This window comes from Columba livia, chromosome 2 (genome assembly GCF_036013475.1).
Source record: "Columba livia isolate bColLiv1 breed racing homer chromosome 2, bColLiv1.pat.W.v2, whole genome shotgun sequence".
In the NCBI taxonomy this organism is placed as follows: Eukaryota; Metazoa; Chordata; class Aves; order Columbiformes; family Columbidae; genus Columba; species Columba livia.
The window spans coordinates 46,930,983-46,958,537 of NC_088603.1; the positions used below are offsets into that span (position 1 = coordinate 46,930,983).

General features: G+C 39.2%; 1 protein-coding gene across 3 annotated transcripts in view; it reads left to right on the plus strand.

Moving 5' to 3' along the window:
• TMEM108 (transmembrane protein 108) overlaps positions 1-27,555 on the plus strand; it is a 255,485-nt gene that overhangs the window by 144,403 nt on the left and 83,527 nt on the right. For all 3 annotated transcript variants that reach the window (XM_065051721.1, XM_065051720.1, XM_065051722.1), the window contains one exon: positions 23,467-23,548. In XM_065051721.1, coding sequence (XP_064907793.1) covers positions 23,509-23,548 — 40 coding nt within the window. In that variant the 5' untranslated portion in view covers positions 23,467-23,508. The remainder of the gene's footprint in view (positions 1-23,466; positions 23,549-27,555) is intronic.

Sequence of the window (27,555 nt, forward strand, 5' to 3'; positions counted from 1 at the left end):
AGTGTATTTGTGTTCAGGTATCACAGGCTTGGTTGGGGAAACATTTGTAAACGCAGACAAATGTGTCTTCTCGGAGCGTTAGGGGTCTTTCCGTTTCAGGAAAGCAATTTGGCCACTTCTAATAATTCTTTACATCTTGTCAATTCAGCACTGAGGAATGGCTCTGGCTTGGGAACCCCAGGTACATGGAGCTTCTGTGTTGTCAAACAGCTTTTACTTAGGAGAGGGGGCAAGATGTTGCCTTTTCTGTTGTACGGGGAGCAGATCAGCATGTAGCCAACAAAGAAGGAAACCTAAGTAATGCAGCAGCAGCGCAGTTTTTCACGACTTTTACATCTGACCGTATTAATAGGGAGATGTGAAGCATCCTTTTAAAATTCATCAGAGTTAATTTCAGTGTTGGTTGTACTGGAAGGACTTGAGTTTGCTATTGTTGCTTGGTGAATTGTAAGATCCCTTTCATTCCAGAGATAGACAGGCTTTGGTGCCTGAAGCCCTCTTGCTGTAGCTGCTGTAGATGGTCTGTGATGGCCATTCTGCATGAACTTGTTAGAAGAAAATGATGGGGGAGCAAAGAAAGTTTGTGTGTGTGTATGCAGTCAGTTGCAAACATCATCTCTAAACCTATTAATAGCTGTCTTGAAGAATCTCCAAGAGCCAGGTACAACTTAGGTGGACCAGGTGCTGTGAACTACAATGATCAGTATCCTTTTCAGTGTGTGCTCATGTGGAATGGTCAGAAAGCTGGATAACTGTGATATTAATACCTAGGGACATTAATATGAATTATTGCTCAACATTAGCTCACCATTTAGCCTTCAGAGATGTGCTACAAAATTCATCTGCTTTTAGTAAAGTATGAAATCACAGAAACTGTGGTCAATAAACTGTTTCCTACTTCAAGTGATAAATTTTCTGTAGCTAAACTGACATTTTTTGTACCACCCCAAATTATAAAATGTGCCAGAATATAGATCATGTCATTTTTATTTTTCTTGAGTATTACTGTCACAGTAAATCCATAAAGATGATTAAAAACTGGCTTCTTCTCTTAGCCCTTTCATTTGTAAGGAAAAAAATGTGCCAGTCTCAGCAAACAGATGTCCACATCAGAACAGTCATCATCACAGTTGGCTTGAAACATTGCCTGTCTCGTAAATGTATCTAAGGACTGAAGAGATGCGGAGTTTTGTTCCTCTTGGTCTCTCTAGGTCGGACCTGCGAGAAAGAGTAAGAAGACCTACTTTGTAACTTGCACATTATATTGTATGCGTCTTAAAATCCCATGCTTTCTGTGCATGTCCTTTAGGTATATTACATTATTAAAACACAATAAACAAAAAGCTGTAGGCACTATTGTTGTGCAATGGTTACTTTACTCACATAGTGCTCAGCCTGAGAGGGGGATGCATTAAGGATTTAGTGCAAAGAGAGTGGGAGAAGGAATTCAGTTTTATCCCCGGCCCTGGTATGAACACTGGGTCACTGTTAAGGAATGAATTTAACAGAACAAGGGGTTGATCTGAGTGCTTTTAGCTCTTACATTTTTGGGGAGCTTTGTGCATATTATTTCACTGCCTCCTGTAAGAGTGTAAATCAGACTTATTGGATATGCCTGTATATTTTTAAGATTCAAAGACTGCATGAAAGTGCAATTTCCTGAATCCTGGATTTCCATCCTTTCTCTGGATAACAACAATTCTGAGAGCCAAGAGTAAATTTGCAGACAAAAGGAGGTATTCAGAGCAACACTTTATTGAGGACCAAATTAAAAATTGCTGCGGATGCTATAAATTATCAGCCACCAGCATATGCAAGACGTAAGAGCAGGATGCTTTGGGGTGTTTTTGTTACTGAATGTGTTGCAGATTTACTAAAGATGGAGACATCTGCCAGTCAGCGCTGGTAAGTAGTATCTCACTGTAGGATGAGTGTTAAGATTGCATTGCTGAAACACCAAAGTCCCACTTTGTGGATTACGGTACTGTTTGGCGCATATGCAAAGAAAAAAGAGCATGTATCTCAAAGCACTTTTAATGATCTCAAGTTGGATTTTTTGGGGGAGAGGAGTGGGTTGTTCTAGACTGTTGCCTTGTGGGGTAGAGTCACGTAATTCCAAACTGCCACAAAATGCTGTCTCTAGATTTTTTCAGAGTTGGTGGTACCACAAGTGAAGTCTACTGGGGCATTGGGATGGGGTGGAACTTTCCCCACAGTCCTAAAAACAGTCCCATAACATTAAACCAGAAAGGCAAGTCTGACCTGTATGGGGAATGTTGCCATATGTAGGGTTGTGGTGTGCTGTACATGGCACACATAGGTCTTTTGGTTCTTGTGCTGTGAGATGCCATGTGTGTCGGATGGTGGGGGTAGGGAGAGGTGTCAGGAAAATGTTTGTCTTTCAAGAAGACTGCGTCTTGCCTGCTTATACAGACATGATAATGCTGAATTTTTTACATCATTAATTTCCATGGCAACGAAAATAATCTCATAAATATAGGATTATGGCTTCAGGATCAAAGAGGGGGAGAACCTGGGCTCTGAAAGAGGCAGTTCTTTATTTAAGTATCTTAGCAGCAAAAGGAGTAACAAAACAACTCTTGAGACCTGAGCATATTTTTCTTTTACTTCTTGGTCACATATAAAACCAGGCCTTAAATATTAAGCAAATCAAAGCAAGAATGTCCAGCTCTCTTACTGTATTAGCTTGTCAGCATTATTCATTACTTCTGAGTTCTCAGCAGATGATGAAATAATTTCAGTTGAGGCAATAAAGTATATTTAAAAGAAAACTCCTCTGTCTTGTAGCAGTGCCCTGACGTCTGTTGTCTGGAGGGTTAGAGCCCCCCAAAAAGCAATACTATTCACGTTGTGAGAGTGAGTGAATCATCTCAGGCTGCTCTTAATGGGGACTCCAATGGAAATATTTCTTCTCAGCAGGCTGGTTTTGGAGGGCAGCAAGGTTACCGAAGAATTCTAGGTGGAGTTCACTGCAGTTTTTCCTAAGAGAAGATTGGATCAAACATATCTGTGCCCTCCACTTCTTTTCATCACATATCATTTTGAAGCTGTTTGTTTCCTGCATACCTATTTACATATCATAAAGTTACGGAGGAAATGTAGGTTTGTAGAAGGGGCTTGCCAGCTGCCATTTTTCCTAGAAGAAAAGCTGCAATTTAACATTAACCTAGCAATTAGGCAAAAATTTATGCTAACATGCTGCTTTCTTGGATAAAAATCCCTCTCAGCAACTCTGAAAATTCTCTATGAGAAAGGTAATAGAATAATTCCCAGCATCTTTGATTTGGAAAAGCCATTTTCTGGCATGATTGATATTTCCTTTGTGTTAGCATGGGAGGCCATAGAAAGAGGGAGTAATCTCTCTAATGGGTGTACTCCACGCTGGTGCCTGGGGTCCATGATACATTTGTCAGGCTTTAATTAAAGCACTGGAGTTGAATTTCCACAATAATTAACTTTTATTTGCAGTTATACCATGTCTCTCATTTTTGACACTGACACTTTCCTGTTAGAGATAGGAGCAGCAATTGGCACAATGAATAAAGAATGTGGAAATGTGGAATAATTTAAGAAATGGCATTGTATTTACCATGAATTCTGAAGGGAGACAAAACCACATTTTCTTTCAAAGTGGTTTTGTTGTTAGCTCCCTAATATGTTTTTTCTCCTGCATAAACACATATCCCATTACCTTGGTTACCCTTCCTTATGCAATGTCCAGTAGTAAACAAGCAACTTTTGTTCAGTAGTCAGCATGTATCCTGTATCCAAGTTACAACAGGTCTTTCTCATTATGTCTTGCAGAAATATTTTCTTCTGGTAAATGTTCACTTTTAAAATATGAACAATGTGTCTGCTGGGGAGGCTATTCAAACGTTATCCCTGGGCTAAGACTTTTAGTTCAATTATGGGTCAGGTTTTGAAGAGTAAACATCACGGGGAGCCTCTGTCTTATTGTCATCTGTGCTTTTGGATTGCAGAAATTTCTGTCTCATTGAACACACAATTTGCTTTTATTAATAGGAGTTAGGTATTTGAGTCTGCTCTTTAGACACAGCTTTTCAGGTATCTTTCCCTTCCACTTTTAATTCATGTAGTGTTCTATTTACATTTCATATGTACTGTTAAGTGCTATTATGTAGGAGCACAAAATCACTGGTTGTTGTTATTCTTGTTTGACTTGGCCTTAACAAAACAGCCTTTCCCTGAACAGAGGAACACAGACCTGGAATCCAGTTCCCCTCTGCCTAAGCTCCATTTAAAAAATTAAGAGTGTTTTATTCCACTACTGCAGTCTGAAATCTCTGCTGTGCAGTGACTGTCTTTGTATTTCCAGTCTGAATGTGTTCACAGCCAACTCGCACCATGTCCTCACCTGTGCCATCCAGCACATTCCCGTGCCCCCAGGTGAGGTAGGTCAAAGCATCCTTGTAGGCTGTTACAGTTGAGTTAAAGACTCTGAGCAAAAATTAATTTCTTGGGTATCTGAATGTTGTCTTGTCTCACTCAGAATAATCTTAGTGCCTTCCAGAGAGGAGCTGGCTGGTTGCTTTTTCTCAGGCCTGTTGGTGCAAACTAATATTGGAGTTTGCTTTCTGTAATTTACAGCAGTATCTTTTTCCCCAAATACTTGAAATGTGCCTCTAGTTTCTAAACTACAAATCTGGACTTGCTGCTCTAGCTTTGAAACAGATGCTGGGATGGTCCCCTCTGAATGCAATACTACCAAGAAAGAAGCAGCTACAAATAGTGTAACTTCTGAAATAAAGCACTAGAGATAATTAAGCATAACAGTATAGCAAATCAGTGTGGCACTTAAGGGCATGACAAGGACCATGAAAAAGAAAGGCAATAAATTATATGGTGAGAAATGCTAATTGATCATTGTCTGCAATTTCAAAAAGCGTCTCCAGATCCCATTTTTATATTTCTTATGGACTGAAAAGTAAGTGCAGAACTGTACTGATTGTGACAAAGCAGAAGCATGGAAGCTAGAGAGAGACATGGGCTATTCAGGCACCAAATTTCTGTGAAGTTATTTTGTCTGGCAATATATTTCCCAGTGTTTTGCCTATCTGTTTTATAAGTTGCCAGCTCTACTCACCCTACTTGTCTTGGAAGACTGTTTCATAACAGAATGAGTCTGGGTACTGTGAAATCCTTTATATTTTCCCTATATTTTGTCTGTCTTGATTTGTCTTAATTCTTTCTATTTCTACCATCTCTATACTTGATGTGTCTATACAGTATTTATCCACTGCCTATTACAATTGTGCCTTGTAGATAGCTTCACCAGCTCTTTGATCAACTTTATCCCTGAACTGACTTCAGTGCTAGCATCCATTTAGCAATACTGTCCCATGGACTAAGTAACATATTTTATATGCAGTTGCCCTAGACATTGTAGGGAAGAATCTCATACCGTGTTCCACTGCAACACCCACTTGGAAAACAAAATTGTTTTTTAAGCTAAGTCAGTAGTCGTAGACTCTGGAAGCCTTAGTTTGATTTCTGACCCTGCTTTGAGTACTCAGATCTGATTTTGGACTAACCAGTTAGTCTAAAATCTATCTCACTATGTCTTTGTTCTCTAAAAAAAGGGCTGTTCACTCGGAGCAAGGCAGCTAGGATTTCCATGTCATCACTGAGGGGAGATGGCCACCTGTGGGTAGTAAGCTATCCTATTTTAAGATAGGGCTCCATACCAATTTTGTTAAGACAAGATCCATTATCACCCAGGAAACCCTGTCTTTTTTTGCATTGATTGAAAAGGAGCTTATGCAAATAGCTTACATGAGATTCTTAATTTTTATATAGCTAAAAAAAGGGGAGGTGAGCTTTACCTCAAGTCTGCTGTTAAACTGGATAATGATTCCTCCAGAAAACGATGGAGTCTTGTAAAGCAAGAATTAATGTGCATGAGTCTTGCATTGGTAGAGAGGAATAGCAACTGATGCTGTCAAAACTCTATAAACCATATTTGCAGCATTTCTTGAAAACTTGTGTGTGATGTGCTGCATTGTATACTGTTATTGTTGACCTTTTTGTTGTTAGTTCATTTCCAATGTTTTCTTCTTCATCTATAGAGCATTTTATGCTGTAAAGATATAGTACATTTCTTCCAGGGTCTGTTTTCCACATAGAGCTATTGCTTCATATTTTACACAGAAATCCCTTACCAGGAGTAGGGTTTTCTGCCTATTAATTGTCCTTTGACAGTGTTTTGCAGACCAGTCTGCGTTGACTTTGCTCCTGGCTGCCCCAAAAACAGAACCTCGAATGGGAAGCCCTGTAGCTGTCTTAGCTATGCTTGATCCAATAAGCCAGGGGTGTCAAACTCATTTTCACTGGGTGCCATATCAGCCTGGCTGTTGCCTTCAAAGGGCCGAATGTAATTTTAGGACTGTATAAATGTAACTGCAAAATGTTTGCCCTTATCTACAGATGGCTGTGCAGATATAACACAGATGTTTAGAGTGCCTGGGATTGCAAGTTCTTGGCTCCTTGGGGAAGATAATTCTTTATATGTAGATGTTATCTAGGAACAACAGTTTCCATCGTTCCCAAACCTTGAAGCTGTTTGAAACTATGTCTTGCACATGATGAAACTGGGACTGCTTGTGCATTCAGGATGCTTTTATGGTCTGTATGCAAGCTGAGAGCACACTGTGCTATTGACTGGAATCATCTCATCACGTGTGAGGTCTTTAAAGGCACCTGCCAGTCATCTACAGTAGCTGTAGTCTTTCTTGACTTGCTGTACCCAAACTATTGGCAACACAAAAGACCTTCCATTAGCTCAGCTACTTTGCCTCCATGGGCCTGTGCTTAATATCTCTGACAAAATGTGCATACATTTTTTACCAGTGAATTGCTTGGTTCAATATTGTCCAGAGATCTCAGGCTCTTAATGGTTATACATAGGTCTCTCAAGAAATGGAGCAAGGAAATACATGCCTGAGTTTTAAAGTTATGTGTTTTGATTTATTCTTTCCACCTAAATCATTAGCCAACAGGCTACAGAATCGGTCTGTGTCTAATTTTGCCCTGCTATAGCTGTTCTGCTTCCAATAAATAGTTCAGTGTTGATAGTCAGCGAGAGACAGAGAAACTGACTCTGTCACTTAGTGGACAGGGCACTCACATTACACATGGCAGACTCAGGTTCAAGCCTTTGCTGGTTTTGTGTCTTAATTATTTATACAAAATGGAAAAATACCTCTAGCACGGCAGTGAGGAAAGTCTTATGTTAGACTCCACTGAGTGATGGTTAGAGTCCTTAGCTAGGTTGTGGATAACTAGCTTAACCACCAAACTACAGGGTGGAGCCTTATTTTTCTGAGAAAAAAGTCAAAAGGATGTTTTTTTCATCCAAGAAGAGTGGGAAAATATCTGAAACAAACAAACAAACAAAAGATTGGGGTTGGAAACATGTGGAAACATGTAACTGGTCTCACTGAAAAACACCCTCATACACACCATCAGAAAGCTTTAACATCATATGCTACTCTTCAGTTTTGCATTTCTACAATTGACAAATCAGAGAATTCAGCAATGCTGCATCAGCTCTGCTATCTCTGCAGTATTCTAGGCCTGTGAGCTGAGGCAGTAAAAAAACAAGCCAAAAAACTTTAATTCCTGTTTAGGCAACGATTCTCCAAAATGCACAAGTAGGTGAAACTGGAGTAAGAAATTACATAAACTCCTTGAATTTGCAGTTTATGGCTGGTGCCATTCCAAAGTCTGGAATAAATACAGAGAACCTGTACACACTGCAGGTTCACATATAGTCCTCCTACTGACATATATAATGCTATTTGAATGGTCAGCCTGCTATAGGAGCCGTCAGTTGTCAGTAAAAGTGTCACAAAGCCTAAGTAAGATAAATCTGGATATATGGGTCTCATCTGCATTCATAGCACAATGAGAAAGACTGACAGTGATGAAGATGTAAGGAATGGAAGCTTGCAGAATGCAGCTACTGTGTGCTAGGTTACTTAGGCAGCCTAAAGGTAGAGATGTCCCGTTTCTTCCCAAATTCATGATAAGAATGAATGTTCAGAGGTGCAGTTGATTCATGGATAATGCAGAGTTAGTGTATTTTCAGTGAAATGCAGAGAGAACTGGTTCATATGGATAAGTTATTAGGGAGCAGGAGCACGAGATTTTCTTTCCAAGTGAAAAATAAAACATTTGCATTGCCCTCAAAGTGTCTAATATTGACCTTTACCCACAGCAGAGCATCTGATTCAGTGGACCGTTGCTTTCTGTGACTGTGCCCGGTTTATAGATCCCATGGGTTGTGATCACTGTGACAGATCCCATTGTACTTTGGTGTGAGATGTTCTGTTTTCTCAGGAACACTTAAATTATTTATATCAAGTCAGTGTTCCTCTCATCTCTAACAGACTGCACCAGAATAGCTCTTTGCATAATTCCATGTTTATTTAGCATTTTGGTGAAAAGCAAGTGAAAGAGTTTTGTTCTACTGTGTTACAGCATGCTCAGTTGTAGTCCTACCTGGTGGGAACAGATGTGTCTACTTCTCCTTCTTCAGAAATGCCATGCAGGGCTTTGAGACTTGAAATGGCCTATTATCTACCAAATAACAGATGTCTTCACAGATTAGCCGCTGTGAGTAAAAACACAATCACACCACACAAAAGATGGTGATTAGCTAGTTGAATAACAATAGGCAAACTCCAATGCAGATGCACAGGAAACAAGGAAAGGATCAGACACTTATATTTCTTTTTTTCCAAGTTCATTACGTACATTCATTTTTTACAATGGCATCTTAATGTTAAAGCTGCGATTATGCAGCTTTCTGTTTCAAAGCTTCTAACTTATGATTTTTCAAATTAAAATAATGTATTAATATTTCCTCCAATTGCATGCTAATAAAAGAGTTAATTCAGTTTGCATACAATTAATGCATTTGTTGCTAAAGTATTCTATATGTTATTGAGTCCATTTTAGTTAATTTCTTTAAATATTTTTCAGTTAAAGACTTGTAGTGCTGTCTTTCAATATGAATGAAATTGAAGAGCTCTGCAATGATAACTTGTGTAAATCATAATACACCTCTGCGTGTATGATCAAGCAAAAGCCAGATAAGTTTTGCTTGCGTAATTTGGAAGGAAGTACATGAAGAATCGCACGCATTCATCTGCAGGACTTTCCCTACTTGATGTTTTGATTGCTTCCTTGAAAACATTCAAATTCCTGATGCGGTTTGGTGGGTCAGAGTCTTCGTGAGTGCAGAACAGGACAAACAAAGACTCTGTTGACCTTGAGTCTGGTAAAGGTTGCCTCATGCCTCACTCAGTAAAGCCTCTTTGGTACCATTCAAAGTGAAATTTTGAAACACTGAAAATTTCTGTTACAGTTTCAAGCTGCATATTTTTCATTTCATTAAAAATAGTTCGGTCCCTGAGAAATTAGCATACAAGAGGGGGGATCATATTTCATTAAGTTACAGTACCTTCTATTATTTTGTGGGACTTCCATATCATAGATCAGGAAATCGAAATTTATCAGGGAGAGAGGAGGATGCAGGACAAACACTAAAGGGGTTTCTTGAGTGGGAGTAAAGGTTAAAGACTTTTTGCATTTTAGTGGAAATCTGCCAGATTAGACTGCACACTGGTCTGAAAAATCCTTGTCTCCATACATTTCTTTTAAGTTTTACAGCTCAGCTCTCCTAGGATTTTGTCAGTAGGGTGTTTGTTGCAGACCATGGATATGAAGGTTGTGACTGTGGTCCAGGTGGTTGACTCAGGTTTGGAAGTGATTAAGAAAGGAAGGACAGGGCTGGCAAATGGTCCCATGTAAGGGAAACATGGCATGAGACCAAGAGGTGAATACGTGGAAATAAAGTGGTGAGACGCAGAGAGTAGGAGCAAGAGGAACTGAGGAGGAACAGGTGGCACTTTTAAGAAGGGATGAAGATAATAGGCAGAAGAAAGAGAGACGGACAGGACTCTGGTAGAAGAGACCGGACTAGTAAGAACACAAGGTCAAGTGTTAGATCAGGTGTTACAAGTCTGGGCTGAGGACCTAAAGGCTCCACTTCTCTGGAGAAATATGTGACTGTCAGTAGGGCAATATGATACAATTTCTGAGTTAGTGTATTTTTCCTCATTTTCATTTTTTTTCAAAAAACAAACAAAAAAGAAAAGTACCCTGTCTAAGTTACATTTAAAAGCATGTTAACGGTGCAAAGCAGAGCTCTCTTAAGTAAGGATAGGTTTCAGTCAACACTACTCAGATGAATCAATATTTTATTTTATCTTAGTAGTTCATTATGTCACCCCTTCCTCCCATAACTGTACATCATTCGCTTCCAGCTTTGAAGCCAGAGTTATTAATTTCCTGGGGAGCACTTCTGTGGCTCTCATTATTGCAGCATCTGAGTACTTTACAAACATTAATGAATTTATCTTCACAATATACCTATAAGGTGAAATGACATTATACACCAGGGAAAATGAGGCACAGAAGCATAATGTCAAGAAGGGACATTTAATTTAGATACCAAATGTGAGATGTTTGTGCCTTGTTTTTCCAGAAATAGCATTTGATCACCCTTTCTTTGAGTTGGCTTTGGAGTTGGCTTTTGCTGGGTCCATCACAGTTGGTATTGCTCCATGCTTCCACAGATCAGAGTGCAGGTGTTTCATGCTCTGCTCTAAATAAACACGGAAGATGCAATTAATGACCGGAGTTTGGTTTTTGTGACTTCCTTGGCGTTAGTCACAGAGGCAGATAGAGAATTCAGTTCCCCAGGGCAGCTTTCGGCTGCCACAGGCACGACCATGGTGGTTCTCCAAGCCATTACCTCATTCTTTTTGGACTGTCTGGTGCCTTTATTGCTGAGGTAGAGACACAGGGAGCAGCAGGTTCCTTCTTGATGTGACCTTGCCTTACTGCATGTGTGTGGTCAGTCCCTGCTCTTACACTGAGTGAGGCTGGATAGTAGACAAAAACACTAAGTATATGAGTTTATTGTTTGGATTGTCACAATGTGTACGGACCTCAGCCTGTGCAGACTTTGGCACTGCAGAGGTAGGTGCACCAAAAGGGCTCTCACTGCTTCTCATTGATTCCTGTCTTTTGTAACTCCACCATGGCAATTTTAGCACACAGGAGTGAGGGCTCCTGAAGGAAGAGAGAAGCTGCAGATTTATTTGAAAATCCGTGGGCTGCCTAAATGCTCAGTTGCATGAGCTGATAATGGGAATGAGGCAGGAACCATGTAACACAATATGGTTGTGCATCTCCCATCTTCCATGCTTGGAGGGCTGAACTGATGTCTCAGAAGTGAACTGCACCCAGAAGAGATGACACTTTTTACAGGCTACAGAAGCAAAGCCATGGTGCAATCAAGCACGGCATGGAGAAGGCCATTTTCTGTTTCCATGAAAGGCTTTTCTTTAGTGGGAAGACAGAGGGACAGAAAGATAAAGAAGTGGTTTTGAGATGCACAGATGGGAGTTAGGCTCCATTAGCTTTCTGTAAAAGAGGGGAATCTCACTGAAGTTTGTACTGGCAAAAATCCTTCTGTAAGGATCCAGTGTCCCCCAGATCCTCTCTTGTGCTGTTTAATACTTTATACAAGGCCATTCTTCCCCTTTTTCCTTAATCAGTTCATTTTCGTATTCAAAATCCACTTTAATTACATTGTGCAATGACAGAGTCACTGGGTTTGCACTTGTCAGCTCAAAACGTAGTTTAACCCATGTTAGTTGCAATGTAGGAACATCTGACACACCTGAAGTTATACTCATCTCATATTGGTTGAGTTGAATTCTTCAGGTAGATATTTATTTATTAAATCCACCTATCTAATGTGCAGTCCCAGGGATTCTTTATTCTGTTCCTGCCTGTGCTGTTTCTTGCCTCTGTTAGAGAAAAAAGAACAGCCTTAAAGCCATGGCTTTTGTTTGCACTGTTTTGCATGTCCTGAGCCAGGTGCTGGGGTCTTTACTGAAGCAAAGCTCCTGCCAGGGTCAGAGAGTTTCACCTGAGGAAGAACTTCACGTCTCTGAGTAGTAAATAAGAGTTTTCACTAACCTATTAGAATAAATGGTGCATCTGAGCTTAATCTTACTTGACTGGTGTTTGAGATTTCCCATATTCTTTCATATATGCATTTGCTTCTGGCTTACCTGCACGTATATACATATCAGCGTTTGAACCTTTCGAAGGAGGGAAGGTGAGCTGTTTAGGCAATAGCAGTCTTGCTGGCTGCAGGAAGCAAAAAGGAAGAAAATAAGACATTCAGTGATCAGTGTGCTAAATCCTTTCTAAAGCTACAGACCTGTCATGTAGAACTAAATCTCAGATAGTGCCAGGTTAATGCTGGATGTGCCCCTATCTCTCCTCTTGCCTTTAGTCTGCCTCTCCAAAGCCTGAAGTTGTTGACATCACGTTGACACAGAGCAGGGCATTATTATTCAGAGTTGCATAAAAAGTGAATTTATATTGAGTAAAACCAATAAGCCCCAGTGCTCTGACATTTAATTTTCTTGGATACTCTTCCTATTGAATCAGGCAGGGCCACATACATTTTCAAATGAAGTGCAGTGTTTGCACTGCAATAATCTTCCATGGACAAGAATGAATAATTTGGAAATTACCAGGAGCCTATTTCGTGTCACATCCTTCCAAATCTACATTTTATGAACCTATATTTCTGTTGGATGCCATGTGAAATTTTCATTTTATTCCCATCCACTGTGTCAAAAGGGTATACAAAATATTTTTCTATAAATGGGGTGGCTATTTATGACTGGGTCAGTGGTTGGCAGTCCCCTGTTCTTTCTGAGGCCACTTTTTCCTTTGACATCAAATCCTGGGTATGAAATTTGAGGATAAATAAATGGTGTCCCTTGAACTAGACACAGTCATAATAAACTCTCAGATGAAATGTCAGGTCTAAGCAAGTATACTCTTCGACTTTGTGGTGTGCGTTGATCAGTCCTTCAAAGCAGAGCAGTCGTATTTCAGAGATCACTTTATCTCCCTTCTCTTCTTACCATATTGAATGTCTGATTAGGTAGGAGAGGTAGTAAATGGCTCTTGTTAAAAGGAGGTTTAACCAGGGAGACATAGGTCAAGACATCATCTTACTTTCTGTGGCATATGACTGTGTACATGCATTTATGCATCCATCCATCCAAATCTGCCAAAGATGTCTCTGTTCTTAAAGCATGAGTTATTATAATTTCATATGAGAAGATACTTCAGACAGACTTAATCTTTGAAGTAACAGACACTATTCCAAGATGAATGTGTGCTCCAAAGTAGCTGCACAAAGGAAATGAGCAAACGTTTTTGTTGGAATTGCCCCAGAACTGACACCCTGTCATGGGGGCAAAAGGATCTGGCAAGACACACGAGGAGGTCTTAAAAAATCCAAACCTTTCGTGTTTCTTTACTGTACTAAAATATTGTTACAGACCATGTTGTTTTAGTTAGAAATTTATGTTCCGTTAAAAACCCCCAACAGTATGGGTTACAGTTCAATAGGGTTACTGTTAAATATATTAATTCACTGTTGAGACTGAATGGTTAAGAATTCAAAAGGCAGTTATGCTTTCCTACTGTGCTTTTTTCAACCATAATAAAATGTTTCTTTCAATCTTAGGTACTTGTATATGTGTATTATATGTGTATTATAACCTGTCATTGTGAAATTAGATCCTTATGCCATACTTACACATTATGATTAGAGCTGGTTCAAAGCATTCCACCCCAAACTGACATGGAAATATTTTTAAACGAATATTTTAATGGTAAATTTAATATTATTTTCTTTTCACTGAAAAGAAAAAGGGGAAATGCTATGTGAGTTTATTAATTTTTTTCTCTTTTCTCTTTTGTTCTTCCCTTTGTCAGTGGGAGAAGGATTCTAGTATAAATACGGAGATGAGGAAGGACAAGCAGAAAAGATAGCCATCATCTGCTATATACTTACAGAAGCAAATATACATGTGTGATTCAAAATTGCAATTGCAATAATGAATGCATTGCTTTTTATTTAATTATTTTGGCAGCTGAGCTGTTTATGTTCTCCTTAATTATGCAATCTTGTTTGATACAACAGAATGGGCCGCAGCCGAAATACATCGGTGAGGCACTTTGACCTGATTGAAAGCTCATGTTCCTCACCCATCATCTGTTTTCAAAAAGACTGTTTTTGCTGACTGGATTCAGCATCCTTTGGAGTCCGTAGAGCACTGTGTTGATGCCCTTCACTGGCGATTATTTCCTCAATATTTCGTAGGTCTAGACTAGCCAGGGAGTTGGGAGATAAAGCAGAACATATGGGTCATGGGCTGGGATCGTCTGTACTTAGATTGAGATGTTTCCATTTCTACTACAGATTTTCTTTTAAGTCATCTAGTGCTAGTGTAACAGTGTTTTCAGTGGTACAGTACAGGGGTGTTTGACAGCAAGGCACTTGCTCGCATTTCGGAATACTCAAGCATCTTGATGAAACTGGTATTTTGGCCTAGATTTCAGGCATGCTGCACATGCATACTCCACTTTGTTTACCGTTGATGCTTTCCATTCTCGAAAATCCGACCCAATCAATCAACCTCAGGAATACAGTACCATAAGAGGGAAAATAGTACCTTCTCTTTTGCATTCTTTTTTCTTTCTTTACTTGCAATATTTACATGTAATCAAGCTGAATGTGAAAAGCATGATTTGAGCTGCTTCACAAAGCCTCCACCCTTTTCTGACCCTCCAGTGTTTATTACAGTGCAGGCAGAGCTATTTGCTTGCTCATTCCTTACACTGAGTCTTTTTTATTGTGTATCCTACACAGTAGGAACAAGGGAACACTTTAACACAGCTGCGGAGATGTTACCCCCATCTCCCTGTAGCTGGAGAAAGCACTCTGTTGGATTCCTTTCCACAGACATTGGCATCATAATTTTCAGTATTATGAGCTGAAATCAGTGGTGGACATTCAGCCATCTGAAACTGGACAGAGGGGAACAGCTCCATGTAAGGGATGGGTCTCCTCCTTCCAACAGAGACGTTTTAAATAGGTCACAGGCATCAGGCTTCAGGGGAGCCAATCTACCTGCCACCAACAGCAGAATTTAGGTGAGTAAATCTAATGTCAGCATCTACATTGCGGACAGCATGAGGCAGGAGAGATGCCGTGGGAGATCCTCCTGGGAAAACACACCATCACAAGAGTGATGTGGAAACAGAGCTTGTTTCTACGTGTTCCCTGCTGTGATCAACAAAGAAGAACAAACTGTATTTTCTTTCGTTTCCTGGAACTTGTAGGTATATCTTAACTAGTGAAGTTTTGTGTGCCAATAAAGCCTCTTAGCAGGAGAGCTTACAATGATTATGAAGTTTTCCTGTCAAAGAGCAAACAATTTATGCCACTGAATGCTTCCTGGGCCTAGTGCAGCATGTGAAATTTTCATCATGAACTTGATATGTTAAAAGATTTTCTTTGGTTTGGGTTTCATAAGACCCATAAGGAAAATTTTTTAAAATTACATAACTTAGACTTTATCAGATTTTTTAAAAATAATAATAATTTTTAAAAGTCTTTTCAAGAGGACAGTGGAAGGTTCTTTTTACTATGGTCTATTTCCGTACAACTTCCTTGACCTGGTTGTTTCACATTTTTTTAAGTTGCAATGTGAAAGATGGTCCTCCCCAAAACTCAGATAAATTGGACTCTTATTCTTCAAACAGTTAGTAAACATAGCATGTTTCAAGCTGTGCCATAGAATTTCAATATCAAAGATAACTTTCAGGTGGCCATTAGTAACTGAAAAGAATCATAATGGCAATATTTATGTAGCTAGACCTTAACATATTATTATTAGTTTTCCAGTTGAAGTAAATTTACAAAGCACATATTTGTATTTGTGAGATATCCTGAAAGAGGTTTGAATGGCTCAGGCATGTGTTTTGTGTCTTGTATTACTGTTAGGTAGCAGAGCTCTTCATGTTATTCAGGTAGCAGAAGTTACTTCTTCCACCTGGAAAATGGCACTCAACTACTGTGACTAGAAAAAAAAATGCCTTTTTAAGCAACAGAAGACAAACGGGCACCCAGAAGACCTCCTGTGGCAATAGATTTCTTGTAAAATAAATTTCTCATTGCATTCTGTAGTGCCTTAAACTAACTGTCACAGTTGAGTGTTAGGTTGTTGCAAAAAATGGACACTGCCGTGTGGGACTGTCTTTCAACTTTGTGTAATAACTCGATAGTAGTAACCAGATGGTTAGTAAATTTGGAGCTAATTGGCAGAAGTAGAAAGGTATTCTTATGTGTGGCATAACTGCAACAAAATAATATCTAACTAATAATCAGTGTAGATTAAATAATATTGTAGGACACAAATAGAGCAAAGGAACTTCTGTTACATAAATGCTACTGGATCCAAATTCAACCATATAAAAGTTTTAAAATGCACATGAGACTCTCTTCTCACCACCTCTAATGTGTATTAATGACCATATTCTAATAATCCCTATAGCTGCAAAGTCAGTTTGATCCTTATGAAGATATCAGCTTCTCAGAGCTCCACAGAGATGAATGATGAAAAGGAGAGGCTTCTTTTTATCTCTTCATTTTACAAGTGGACAGACAGACACACACAGAGAGTCATGTCTGTGTACTCATAGGAATAAGAAGCAACTAGAACAATTGATGCTCAGACTTCTCTCCCACTGGAGTTGCCTTCTAAAGTATTTGCTAAGGATAGATAATTAAGAACAAAATCAAGAAATAGTCTCTTGCACTATCAATGGAGTGTGAAGGACAGTCAACAGCCTAGTGCTTTATAGTTATTCCAGTCTCCACCTCTGGAACTTCTCAGTTATAATCAGCCAAGACAGTATCCCTGTCTGTCACAGCTTTTCGAAAAGGGTCATGGAACTCAAGCTTGTTGGAGGGCAGGCACACATCAAAGCAGGGAAATCTCACATTAAATGACCTTTCATTTACACACTGGTATTTTTCCTCTCAGTTTTTCCTACCCTTTCAACACTTGCCTTTGGCTATTTCAGTGATTGTTCTTAAGTTTACCACAGACATCAAGGCCTTTGACAGCCAAAGGCAACAGCAGTGTTACCTTGCCTTTTCAGACTTAAGTTTTTCCCCTGGCCATAGTTACTTGGACATGAGGTTCTTCATGCCCGTCTGTTTTAGGACAACGAACCACAAGAGCGTAGGCCTTTCCTCCCTCTCTGTTTCATCAACATGGCCCAGGTTCAACAAGTGAGTAAAGGAAGACGATGAAGAATGAGTTAGCTGACAATGTTTTACGCTCACCTGGCTAACAACAGTAGCCTTTAAGCGATCATCTAGCCCAGGGCTATTAATGGGACAGGGTCACAGTTGGGAGGAGGCCTGTGGGGACAGAGCCATTTGAACTATTATGTTAGCAGAGATGAGGGCACTGGGATTTCAAAAGTTAATGATGAAGTAGGGAAATAGGGCAAGAGGGAGCCATTACTGTCAGGCTGTCCTGCATATCAACACTGCTTTGTGTTTTGTTTTGGTTTGGTTTTTTTTAAGGCCTGGTAGGGACTGTAGATGCTCTGTACCTGAATGCAAAGAGAGTCTTCAGTTGTTTCTTTCTTTGTTTTCCTGGATCCTATGAGATTCTCTGCTTATAAGTCCATGCTACATAGGATGCAAGTCTTGTATATGCAGAAAAGCGTGCTAGTATCTGTAGTCCAGCTATGGACTATTTCTTATGCACATATGACAGGTCTACACAATGCCAGAAAGACTGATTCTTTTCAGCTGTCATATCCTGAGGCTAGACCTACTCTTTGGAGATGCTTGGAAAAAGAGGAGTGTACACTTTGAAGGATAATTGTGGAAGTAGATGTGAATTGCTTTTTCTTAGATTTGTAAAGAGGAGTCCATTCCAGAGAGTGCTACAAGATCTCAGTATAAAGGGTACATAGATACCAAAGGTGCTGCACTCAGGATCTTACAAAGAAAGATGGTAACGATAGTTTGCATATTCCAAGAAGGAAATAAATCACAACAGTCAACATGGCACATGTTGAACAACAACACATAATTCTTGCTTGCAGGAATCTTATTGCTACAGATTATTCATCTTTTTATTAGTATACCCTCGAGCTTTTTGAGATATAAATTTTGCAAAATAACAGCTGGATTGTGGAAGTAGGCCATTTAGTTAAGAAACATATCATGGAAATGTGAAAATACAAAGTTGCACTTGAGCCTTGTGTAGTCAAGAAGGGTACACCTGCTTCCTTTTATGAGGGACACTTGAATACCCTCTAAGTGACTAGCAGGTGAAGACCGTGGTGGTGGGATTTACGCTGGGTGAGTAACTGCTGGGAGAGTCACTGCTCTCTGGCTTGTAAGTGAGGAGCCTTTGCCATTGCTATCTTGTAAGGCATTTGTTGCACATCACAGGGCAGTATGATACTAAAAGGATCAAGGATGTGTTCCCTTGATTGAGGATTCAACAATGATTGGAGATGGAAGAACTTCTGGGTGTGGTCTTCTTTTCCTCTTTCATTTTCTGCAGAACCAGGCATACTGTAGTTGAAATCTGCCAGTGATGTAGCTTTTTCTTCTTTCCAGAATGATCCGTAGAGGAAAGAAGGCAATCAGAAATAAGAGTTCGGATACTTCATGGGATGGAAGTGGCACATCTTTTGACTGTTTCCTCTTTCCATTAAGGTTTTTTCAGCTTCTTTATTTCAGTCTCTGTTTGACAGACTCACAAAGAAAAAGGTTTCTCTATTGACCATTAGCTTTGCCTCAATGCTCAGCTTCTGTTCTCCATTTCTTCTTTAATTTAAGACACCGTTCTTTTTTTTTTTTTCCCATCGAACATAATGAATGGCTGGGAGCTGTCAGGTCTTTTCGACTCTTTTGTCTTCTATTCATCATTATGTCTTCATTGTACTCTTTAATTTAGCTGTGATGTTGAGGGGATCACTTACTGTGAAAGACAATATTGCTAGCTGTCCATAGGGATTTCACACATCTATTCATCATCCTGTGTAAGATAAACTATACATGAAACCTTGTGCACTAAAAATGGGAAAACATGTAAGTCCATTTCAGACATGAAATGATTAGCCAATATTTACAAATACAGGTATCTGAAGTTAGACAGGTGACACCTTTTCTAGGTACAAATTTCTACTACTACTACTACTACTATTTCTACTACTTCAACTATTGAAGATGGGTCTTTCTAAATTAAAATAAATTCAAACACAGACTAACAGATTATTTGTAACAGATAATTTCCTCAAATACACAGAATGGCTTATCAAACACTAAAGCACGGTATGTTTTAAAAATAATATTTTGGAGAAGTGTACTCCCAAGAGAACTCAGGGAAGTGTTAAAAAATAGAGCGAGAATAAAATGAGTGCAAAACTCAGGTACTCCGATTAGATCTTGGATTGTTAAAGTTTAACACACGTTTCCCAAATCTGTTTCTTTCCTGAACTGTTTTTGTTTCTGTTCGCTCTTTGTATTTTTTTCTTCTTGTAAATGACAGTTGGTGCATGTAAAACAGGTGGCGATACTCTGGTTTTACATTAATCTGCCCGAGGTCAGGAGCCAGCTCTGTGTGTGTCTGCGTTTTCCATCTGCATGTGCACAACTCTGCTAATCTATTAGAGCCTAAAACTGCATGCTCAAATACTTCAGAAAACATGCGTTGGTAAAATGGAGTCCTCTCAGCTACCACTCACTCCGTATGTAACCTTTCTTCCTTGCGATGAATAAATGTATTTATTACAGAAGGACTGCAAAATACTTTTATATGCTAAAGACTACAAAACCCAGGTACTTCCAGGAAAAGAACTTTTGGATTAGGTGTGCCTTCATGGACACAAGATAATACTGTGATGGCTGGACGTGGGTTGATAGTCAAAAAGGGAGTTTCTTCTGCAGCATTTCAGAAGCCTGGCCAGGAAACTTTGCTTTTTCTCCTTAGAAATACAGAAGATTTTCCATTATTCAACTGCTGAAATGAGTATTGGTGCTGAAACTGTGGCAACTTCAGAAGCTGTTATATGCAATAGGTGTATATTTGTATATTATTATTATTATTATTATTATTATTATTATTATTATTCCCTTCATTGCCATGTCTCAGAAATGTTGTGGTAGTAAGTGATTGGTCGGTAAGAGGGTCCATGAAAATTTATTGCTGATAATTGCAAAGTCACACACACAGACAGAAAACAGTCTCAGCTCTACATACCTGAGAACAGACTGGACGCCAGATGAGTTACTGCCACTCAGGGATTTGTAGCAGGCAGCTCTATAAACCGCTGAAGTAAAGCTCAGCAGCAATCACAAAGGAAAGGAGAATCATAGGCAGAATTGGGAACTGAGTAGAGAAGAAATTTAACAAGGGAAAGTGTAGAGTCCTGCATCTGGGCAGGAACAACCCCAGGTTGTTATCAAGTTAAAAAAACATGGCAGCTCAGATACTGTATTCAGCTCATGGTTGCTGGAAACAGAGCAAGCTATGCCGGGGTGTAAGGATTACTTTATGTTCATGTTGCTTCGCATGTTATTTCCTTATGGTCCTGCTAGCAGCTAATGTTAAAGACGGGGTAATGGGCTTGCTGGAGCTTTCACCTGAGCAGGTGAAGCAGTTGTTCCTCTGGTCTTACATTGCATCTCGATTCAGGCATTTAATGGGATAATGGTTCATCTGCAGCATTGACAGTGGCTGCAAGCAGTCTCTGTCTTTGGAAGACCCTCATTGGTGTGATTTGGCTTCCAAAGGTATACAAACAAATCTCATAAGATTCTCTTGCCTTACAGTATCTGTAAAATAAATCCTTGGTTTGCATGCATTTCCTGTACACAAGAAATAAGGTATTAAAAATTATGGAAAGCTTAATTGCTGTATTTTCCACCCGTGTTTAAATTTTAATCACTTGGACTTAGATGATTGTAAGTCCTTTCCAACTGAAATATTCCAGTCTAGTCTAGTCTAGTCTATTCTCCCTAAGTCACACTGAGGACTTGGAAGAAATTAAGAGGTTGTAAACTCACAGCAACATTTGGTTTATGTATCTTTACTGAGTTCTCATTATAAAATGTATAATTAACCTAATTATGCATTATAAAATGTATAATTTTTGGCCACATAGTCAAACCAATAAATCTTCTGAGGGCAACAGAAGAACATAGTAAAAGTTTTCCAGTGCTAATCTTTGTTTCTTTCCCCACATGCACACTAGTTCCTGTTTCTTAGCACAGGGTAAATTACCATAAAAGTCCTATCTAAATAAATACATACGCAAAAGCATACAATTTATTTTAACCACAATGTCAGAATTCACAAACAAATACCTTTTTATGTTATGGGTAGCATTAACATGGAGATAGAAGAGAAATATGAGAAAATTTTGGTTCACAGCCAAAAACTGTATCACATCAGAGCTACCCAGCACAGCTCAAATTATGCAAAGTTAATAATGTGGATTTAGGGTTGCAGTTTCAAATTCTCCCCTTTTTCCATTGTATTTTTATGACTTCACATGGGTCAGTGCTTGTAAACCCTGTTTTGACACAAACCTACAAGCAGAGTCCTCAGGGATATGGAGCCTACATGGTCAGTTGCTTATCTGGTTCTTGTCCTGTCTTGCATGTATTTTGATTAATATGTTAATGGACACTAAACATAGACTTTTTGTATATGCATCTTTGAAAAGTGTTATAATAAGCTATATGACATCTATTTATGCATGAAGACTGGGTTTTTTACTATGTCTGCTATGTTGTTTGGTAGACCTTAAGGAGAAAAGGGGTGAACAGGAGTCCTTCAGCACATTTTCATGATCAAACAGTGGTGCAAGTCTGATTCTGATTTTGAGTTAAAAATTCACAGATAATTGCTTTCATTTAGGAGAAAACACCTTGCAAATACTGACATTTCTGCAAGTTACTCAGATGTTTTTAAGGTCCAGTTTTAAATAGAAAGTATAGGAGAATGCAAAAACCACTGTGTTTGTGTACATAAATTTCTGTGTCTAATAACAAAGATGCTTGGGTTTTGTTACAGAATGCAGGCAAGAGAAGTCATGATCCTTTTGAGGCTTCCACATAAAAGTCAAACATAGCTCTGTTTTCACAAACTCTTCAGCATTTATTCACTTCAAAGGTATTATTCATTGATTTGACTTGTTTATTGTACGTCCTCAAGACTGCATTTACATAAGCTTTGAAATATTTATGTAGGGGCATGTTCAAATTACTCAGAAGTGTCCCCAGGATTTCAGAAGATGAAATTACATTGAACTGAAAACTAGAGGATACTATGTGCTTTTTAATGCTGACAAGAGGCATTTTAGGATGATCTCAGTGTCCTGTCTTTACAAGTTGGTTATGAATCTTTAGCAAATGCTTTTATATAGAATGAAGATCTTAAATGCTGTGTTGGTTTTGGGTACTCAGTGAGACATTACTCATAACAGTGCCTTGGGACTACATTACTTCTGATTTATTTTCCTCACAATGCAAATAATCTATATCAGCATGATTGGGGTTTATTTTTTCATACTATTTTTAAAATTGAAGTGAAAAGTATATGTGACAAATACTTGAAAATACCCTGTGAGGACACAGAAAATGTTATTAGTCACTACCCAAGTGTGCAAAGGCAAGGGGATGGAGTGGTCAAATATTTTTGCCACATCCCATTTTCAGACAGCAGTTACAAGAATTGTAAGAGTCTTTCCTACACCAAAATAGTTCAGTTTAGGAGAAAGTTTCTGAGGACACAGAGAAGGTTCTCCAGTTGCTGCAGCTCTAGCTGCAGCCCAGGTAGCTGGTGGGGTAGATCAGGAGGTGTTAGGAGCTACAACAGCTGGCTAACATTAAGCTAAAAATTACCAGGACAAAGCTGCCCTCTGTGCTACAATTTCAGCACAATTTGGGATCTCCCCCTTTCAGCACCACTGAAGTTTTGACTGGGAACAGAGTGGATTTTCTTGTTGTACTTCTTGAGGGACGCAAAAAGGTGAGACTCGGGGAGGACACACCTGGCCTGTGTGTCCAGCACAGCTACCTGGTGATGTCCACATCCCATGTTTGCTCCTCCAGTGAGGAATCTTTCTCCAAACTGAAAAGACTCTTGTGAGATTGGTTTTATAAAGTTACAGGCACAACATGAAAGTAATTTTCAGTGCATGTATTTTTATACTCTTGAGAATTTTCCCCCTTTTTGGCCACAGCTCTACCCATCACTGCCAACACATTGGCGAGCATGGCTAACACAAGCAAAGCGCAGTTAGGCAATTTCCCATTGCTAATCAATACAATTTTACTGTGAAACTTTATCTTACCTTGTAATCCACAGGTATAATAATATAACATATATTTGGTAATAAATAATTTTCTCCTTCTCTTGATTTTTTTGACAGAATCATGAATAAACTGGCAGACCAGCAGGACCACATGATACCATGAAGAGAAGCTTACAGGTCCTCTATTGCCAACTGTTTAGTAAGTAAATATTATTATTTTTTTTTTATGTAAGGAACTATTCAAATCCTTACATAAAACAGTAATATTTATGCAGGGCACAACTGAGGGAGATATTTAACCACGTGCCTGGAGGAACCATATGGAAGTTAAATTATCTTGTAAGCTGAGATATTTGACGATGTATTAAAAAAAATGAGTTGAAGTATCAGCTGATTCTGCAGCGTCTTGTGCAAGAGTAAAAGTGATTTGCTGTGCCTTGCAACTGTAAACACCCTCAGAAAAATTAGATGTAGAAACAGTGGATGGTGGTTGGAAGAAATAATGTAACATTTTTGTAAAAATGATTTTTCTCGAGTTCTTAGTGGACAAGAGGGATCCATCACACTTCACACATCTGGTGGCGGTGTCTCAATAAAAGATCTGTGGGTGAGGGAAGGGAGCTCCAAACTCACGCAGACCTAAATTCTGTCTCACTGCCTGACTAGTTTATTTTTTCAAAGTTTTGGTTTTCAGAAGTGTCCATCCTATATGAAAGTCCAGCAAAAAGACAGAGGTGAAATTTAGACTGTGTAGATGGGGGATGCCTCCCCTGGTTGTGGGAGTAAGGCAAGGTTTTAAGTGTAAACCAGTTTGGGCATTTCTGTAGACTGTCAACATCACAAGCAACAACCTTTCTTCAAAATTTTAGAAATTAAATAAGAATAGATGAAATGTAATTGTAATCACTTGCTGTCATATGTTTTACAAAGGAAATTGCTAATTTACAGTGAGAATCTGAAAATGTTTTTTTAAGTTGTCTCTTCAGCAGAATATCTTGAAGATAACATATTTTCATAGTAAGGATTTCTCTTATTCTGGTCCAAGCAAGACAGAAACTAGGAAATTATGTTTAGTATGCATGGAATGAGCAATGCAAGGACTATTACTTTTATTGGCATGTGTGAATATTAAGTCTAACAAATATTTTACAGACTGTTACAGAAATCTAATTAATATTGTATCTTTGCTTGACTCGTTGCCACCTGTTGCCACCAGGGTACAGAGTGAGAGGTTTCTTTTGCTTTGCCAGATTGGCTGTTGTTCCTATTCTTATTTCAACTTCTCCTATGGTATAGGAGAAACTCAGCTGTGTCTTCATGACATCTGAGAGGAGACTCCAGAGGTGCACCCAAGACAATTTTGCTCTCATGAGCCCAAAGCTAGGCCAGATGTGCCCAGATGACCTACCCATTGTGGCAGCACACCTTTGGCTCTCAGAGGTTGGGTGTCTGGCTGGAGGGAAATTTGGGAAGAGCTTCTCAGGGAGGGCTGTGACCAGAAACCCATGGCCAGCACTGGGGGCTGTGGTAGCTTTACAGTAGCTAAGGACCCGGAATACTTCGTCACATTTTGACATGTTTCTACATGTTCAATAGTAATTTAATTCTAAAATTATTTCGGTTGCTGGACCAACTTTAGGTTCATTGTAATGAAACTATGAAACTGAATTGTATGAATACATTTCTACCAACATGATAGGGGAAAAGAAAGGAAGGTATACTCTGCATCCAACCTATCACAGCATTGGGGACTTTCTGTAATTTTTTTTTTAATATCATGCTTCCCTGCTTGGCAGCATTCCCCATTGCTATCCCTGCTGCTTTAAACTGTATTTTTCAGGGTAATATGTTGAAGATCTAGGCAGAAAATAGAGGAACACAGAAAATGAAGAGGGAAGGACTGAGCAAACAATATAAATACACATGTATACATATATAGTATGGATATGCAGTAATATTGTGAACTCCATGATGTAATTTGAAAAGATGGATTCTGAACATACTGTTTCTAATGACAGATAAATAAACTGCATTATATCTCTGAGTGCAGAAAAACAGTGTACTGAATGTAATTATCATTAACAAATGCAACAGCTGTAGCTATATAAGAGATATTTTGAGCATCTGGAATGAGTCTTTTCTCTGGCTGGTTGGATGGCTGGTCTGCCAGCAGCCTATGGCAAGATCCACCAAGTTACTTAATTCCTTTTAAATCAACTTTCTTTTCGATGCCCTGTAGGTGTGTTACTTAAGCTCACTTTTTCCCTGGTTACACCACAATACTAAAAACAATCTCCAGAGAGTGCATTCTTCAAGCAAAGAAGAAGAAATTGCTTTAATGTGTTTCTTGTAACTGTTCTTTATGCTATAAGAAGAGCCCGCAGCATGGTCTTATTTGTTTCATTTGCACAAAAGAGGGAAAAATGCTGCTGCTATACAGAGGAGAAAAAGACCAAACCCTCAGAGAAAAAGTATGTTCTATTTTGGGTTGATTCACCAATGTCTTATGCTTGCCTGCCTTCTTCATCTGCAACTACAACAAGTGAGTGTGCGGTGCGCCCTCTCTGATGTGGCAGCATTTTCATCTTGTCTGCTGTGTTACAAGTGATTAGTTGAGGCTTAGGGCTATGGAGAGAAGCACACTGTGTGTGTACTCTTGGTGAGTCAAAAACTAGGATGGCTTGAACAACGAGTTGGTGTTTTTTGTAGAAGCAGTGATCCGCTGGAGAGACAAAGCTGCCTGTGATTGTCTGAGCATACCTGTGGCTAAGAAATGTAGACAGAAGCAGTTTCATCCTCAAACTGGTGCATTACTATGGCGCTTGTGACATGTTGGCTGAGTCCCAGCTGTGCCACTGGGCCAGCAGTGGCTGCATGCTGCTGTGTGTTTGTTTCCACCTCTCTTCATTTGTGCTGCATTCGACGGTGTCTGTGCAGCGGCTGATACAGCGGGACCCTCCTACTCCTGAGGACTGCTTGGCTTTGGGACTAGAATAGAAGATTTAAGGAGGTGTTTGTCTGTTTTACAGACTAGTGGGATTTGTTAGCTGTATTTTTAAGAGTCAGGCTCATATGTAAATAAGATTTTAAATGTAACATACGTCTTTATTATGGTGAATTTTAGATGAGTTATGTAACCAGTCTGTTGCCATCCGTATTCTTCTGCTGTGCTTTCCGAAAAGAGCATATTCCATCCATTTATGCTGATCAAGAACAGTATGTGAAAATGGCACTAGCAGCAGCTGCTCTTTTGAATGTGGTTGTAGCTGGCTTGAATCTGATCCCAGTTTTCAAGAGGCAGACTTTGTAAAAATTGCAGTGCTACATTTGGATGAGGATAGGGGCCCTGGGTGATGATACTTTACCTCTAGTCATTCATAATTTATGAATAAGTAATTAAACGTAACTGTAAAGAAACTGTGCTTTCTAACTGTATCTTCAAAGATTCTATTTAATCTGGAATCTTTAAGACATATTAAAAAACCCCAAACAAACAAACAAACAAACAAAACCCAACCCAAAACCAACTGACCAAAACAAACAAACAAAAAGCACCACCACCAAAACCACAAAAAGATTAAAACAAAAAATTTGGAAGAGGTTTCTTAGTGAGAGCTCTTTGAAGTCACTAGCTAGATTGAGTTGATGAGGACCAATTAAAGCAAAACATGTGTCCACAATTTGCTGCCATTTGTTCTGGGCACATCTTTATGGATGAAGTTTGTTGCCTCTGTAACGATGAAGATGCAAATGACTTTCCCATGACACTGAGCTATCTCCATTTTTTATGAAGACCTAATGTGATGATTTAAACCCTACAGCATGAGCCACAATATGTCTGCATTTTCTGTAATAAAACATGCACTATATAATTTACTGTGCATGCACTGTTCACTAAGGGCTTCCAAGTTGCATACAAACTAGAGAAAAATGTGGAGAAAGGTAATGGTGAAGCCCTTGGCACACAAACTGTATACAAGACTTTCTCCTTCAGACATTTATTTTCCTGAAATGTGGAAGGGCTTTTATTTTCTGTTTACTTACAGCACCAGTGTCTTATGAGGACCTGTCACCATAGCATCTGGAAACAAACGCCAGTCTGAGCGTTTCTTCACGCCATTATCACTTACTGCGTTTCCAAGCATCACTCTTTCATCTCCAAGGTCTGGCACAATGCCCAGTAATATCAATAGAAAGAGCCTCCTA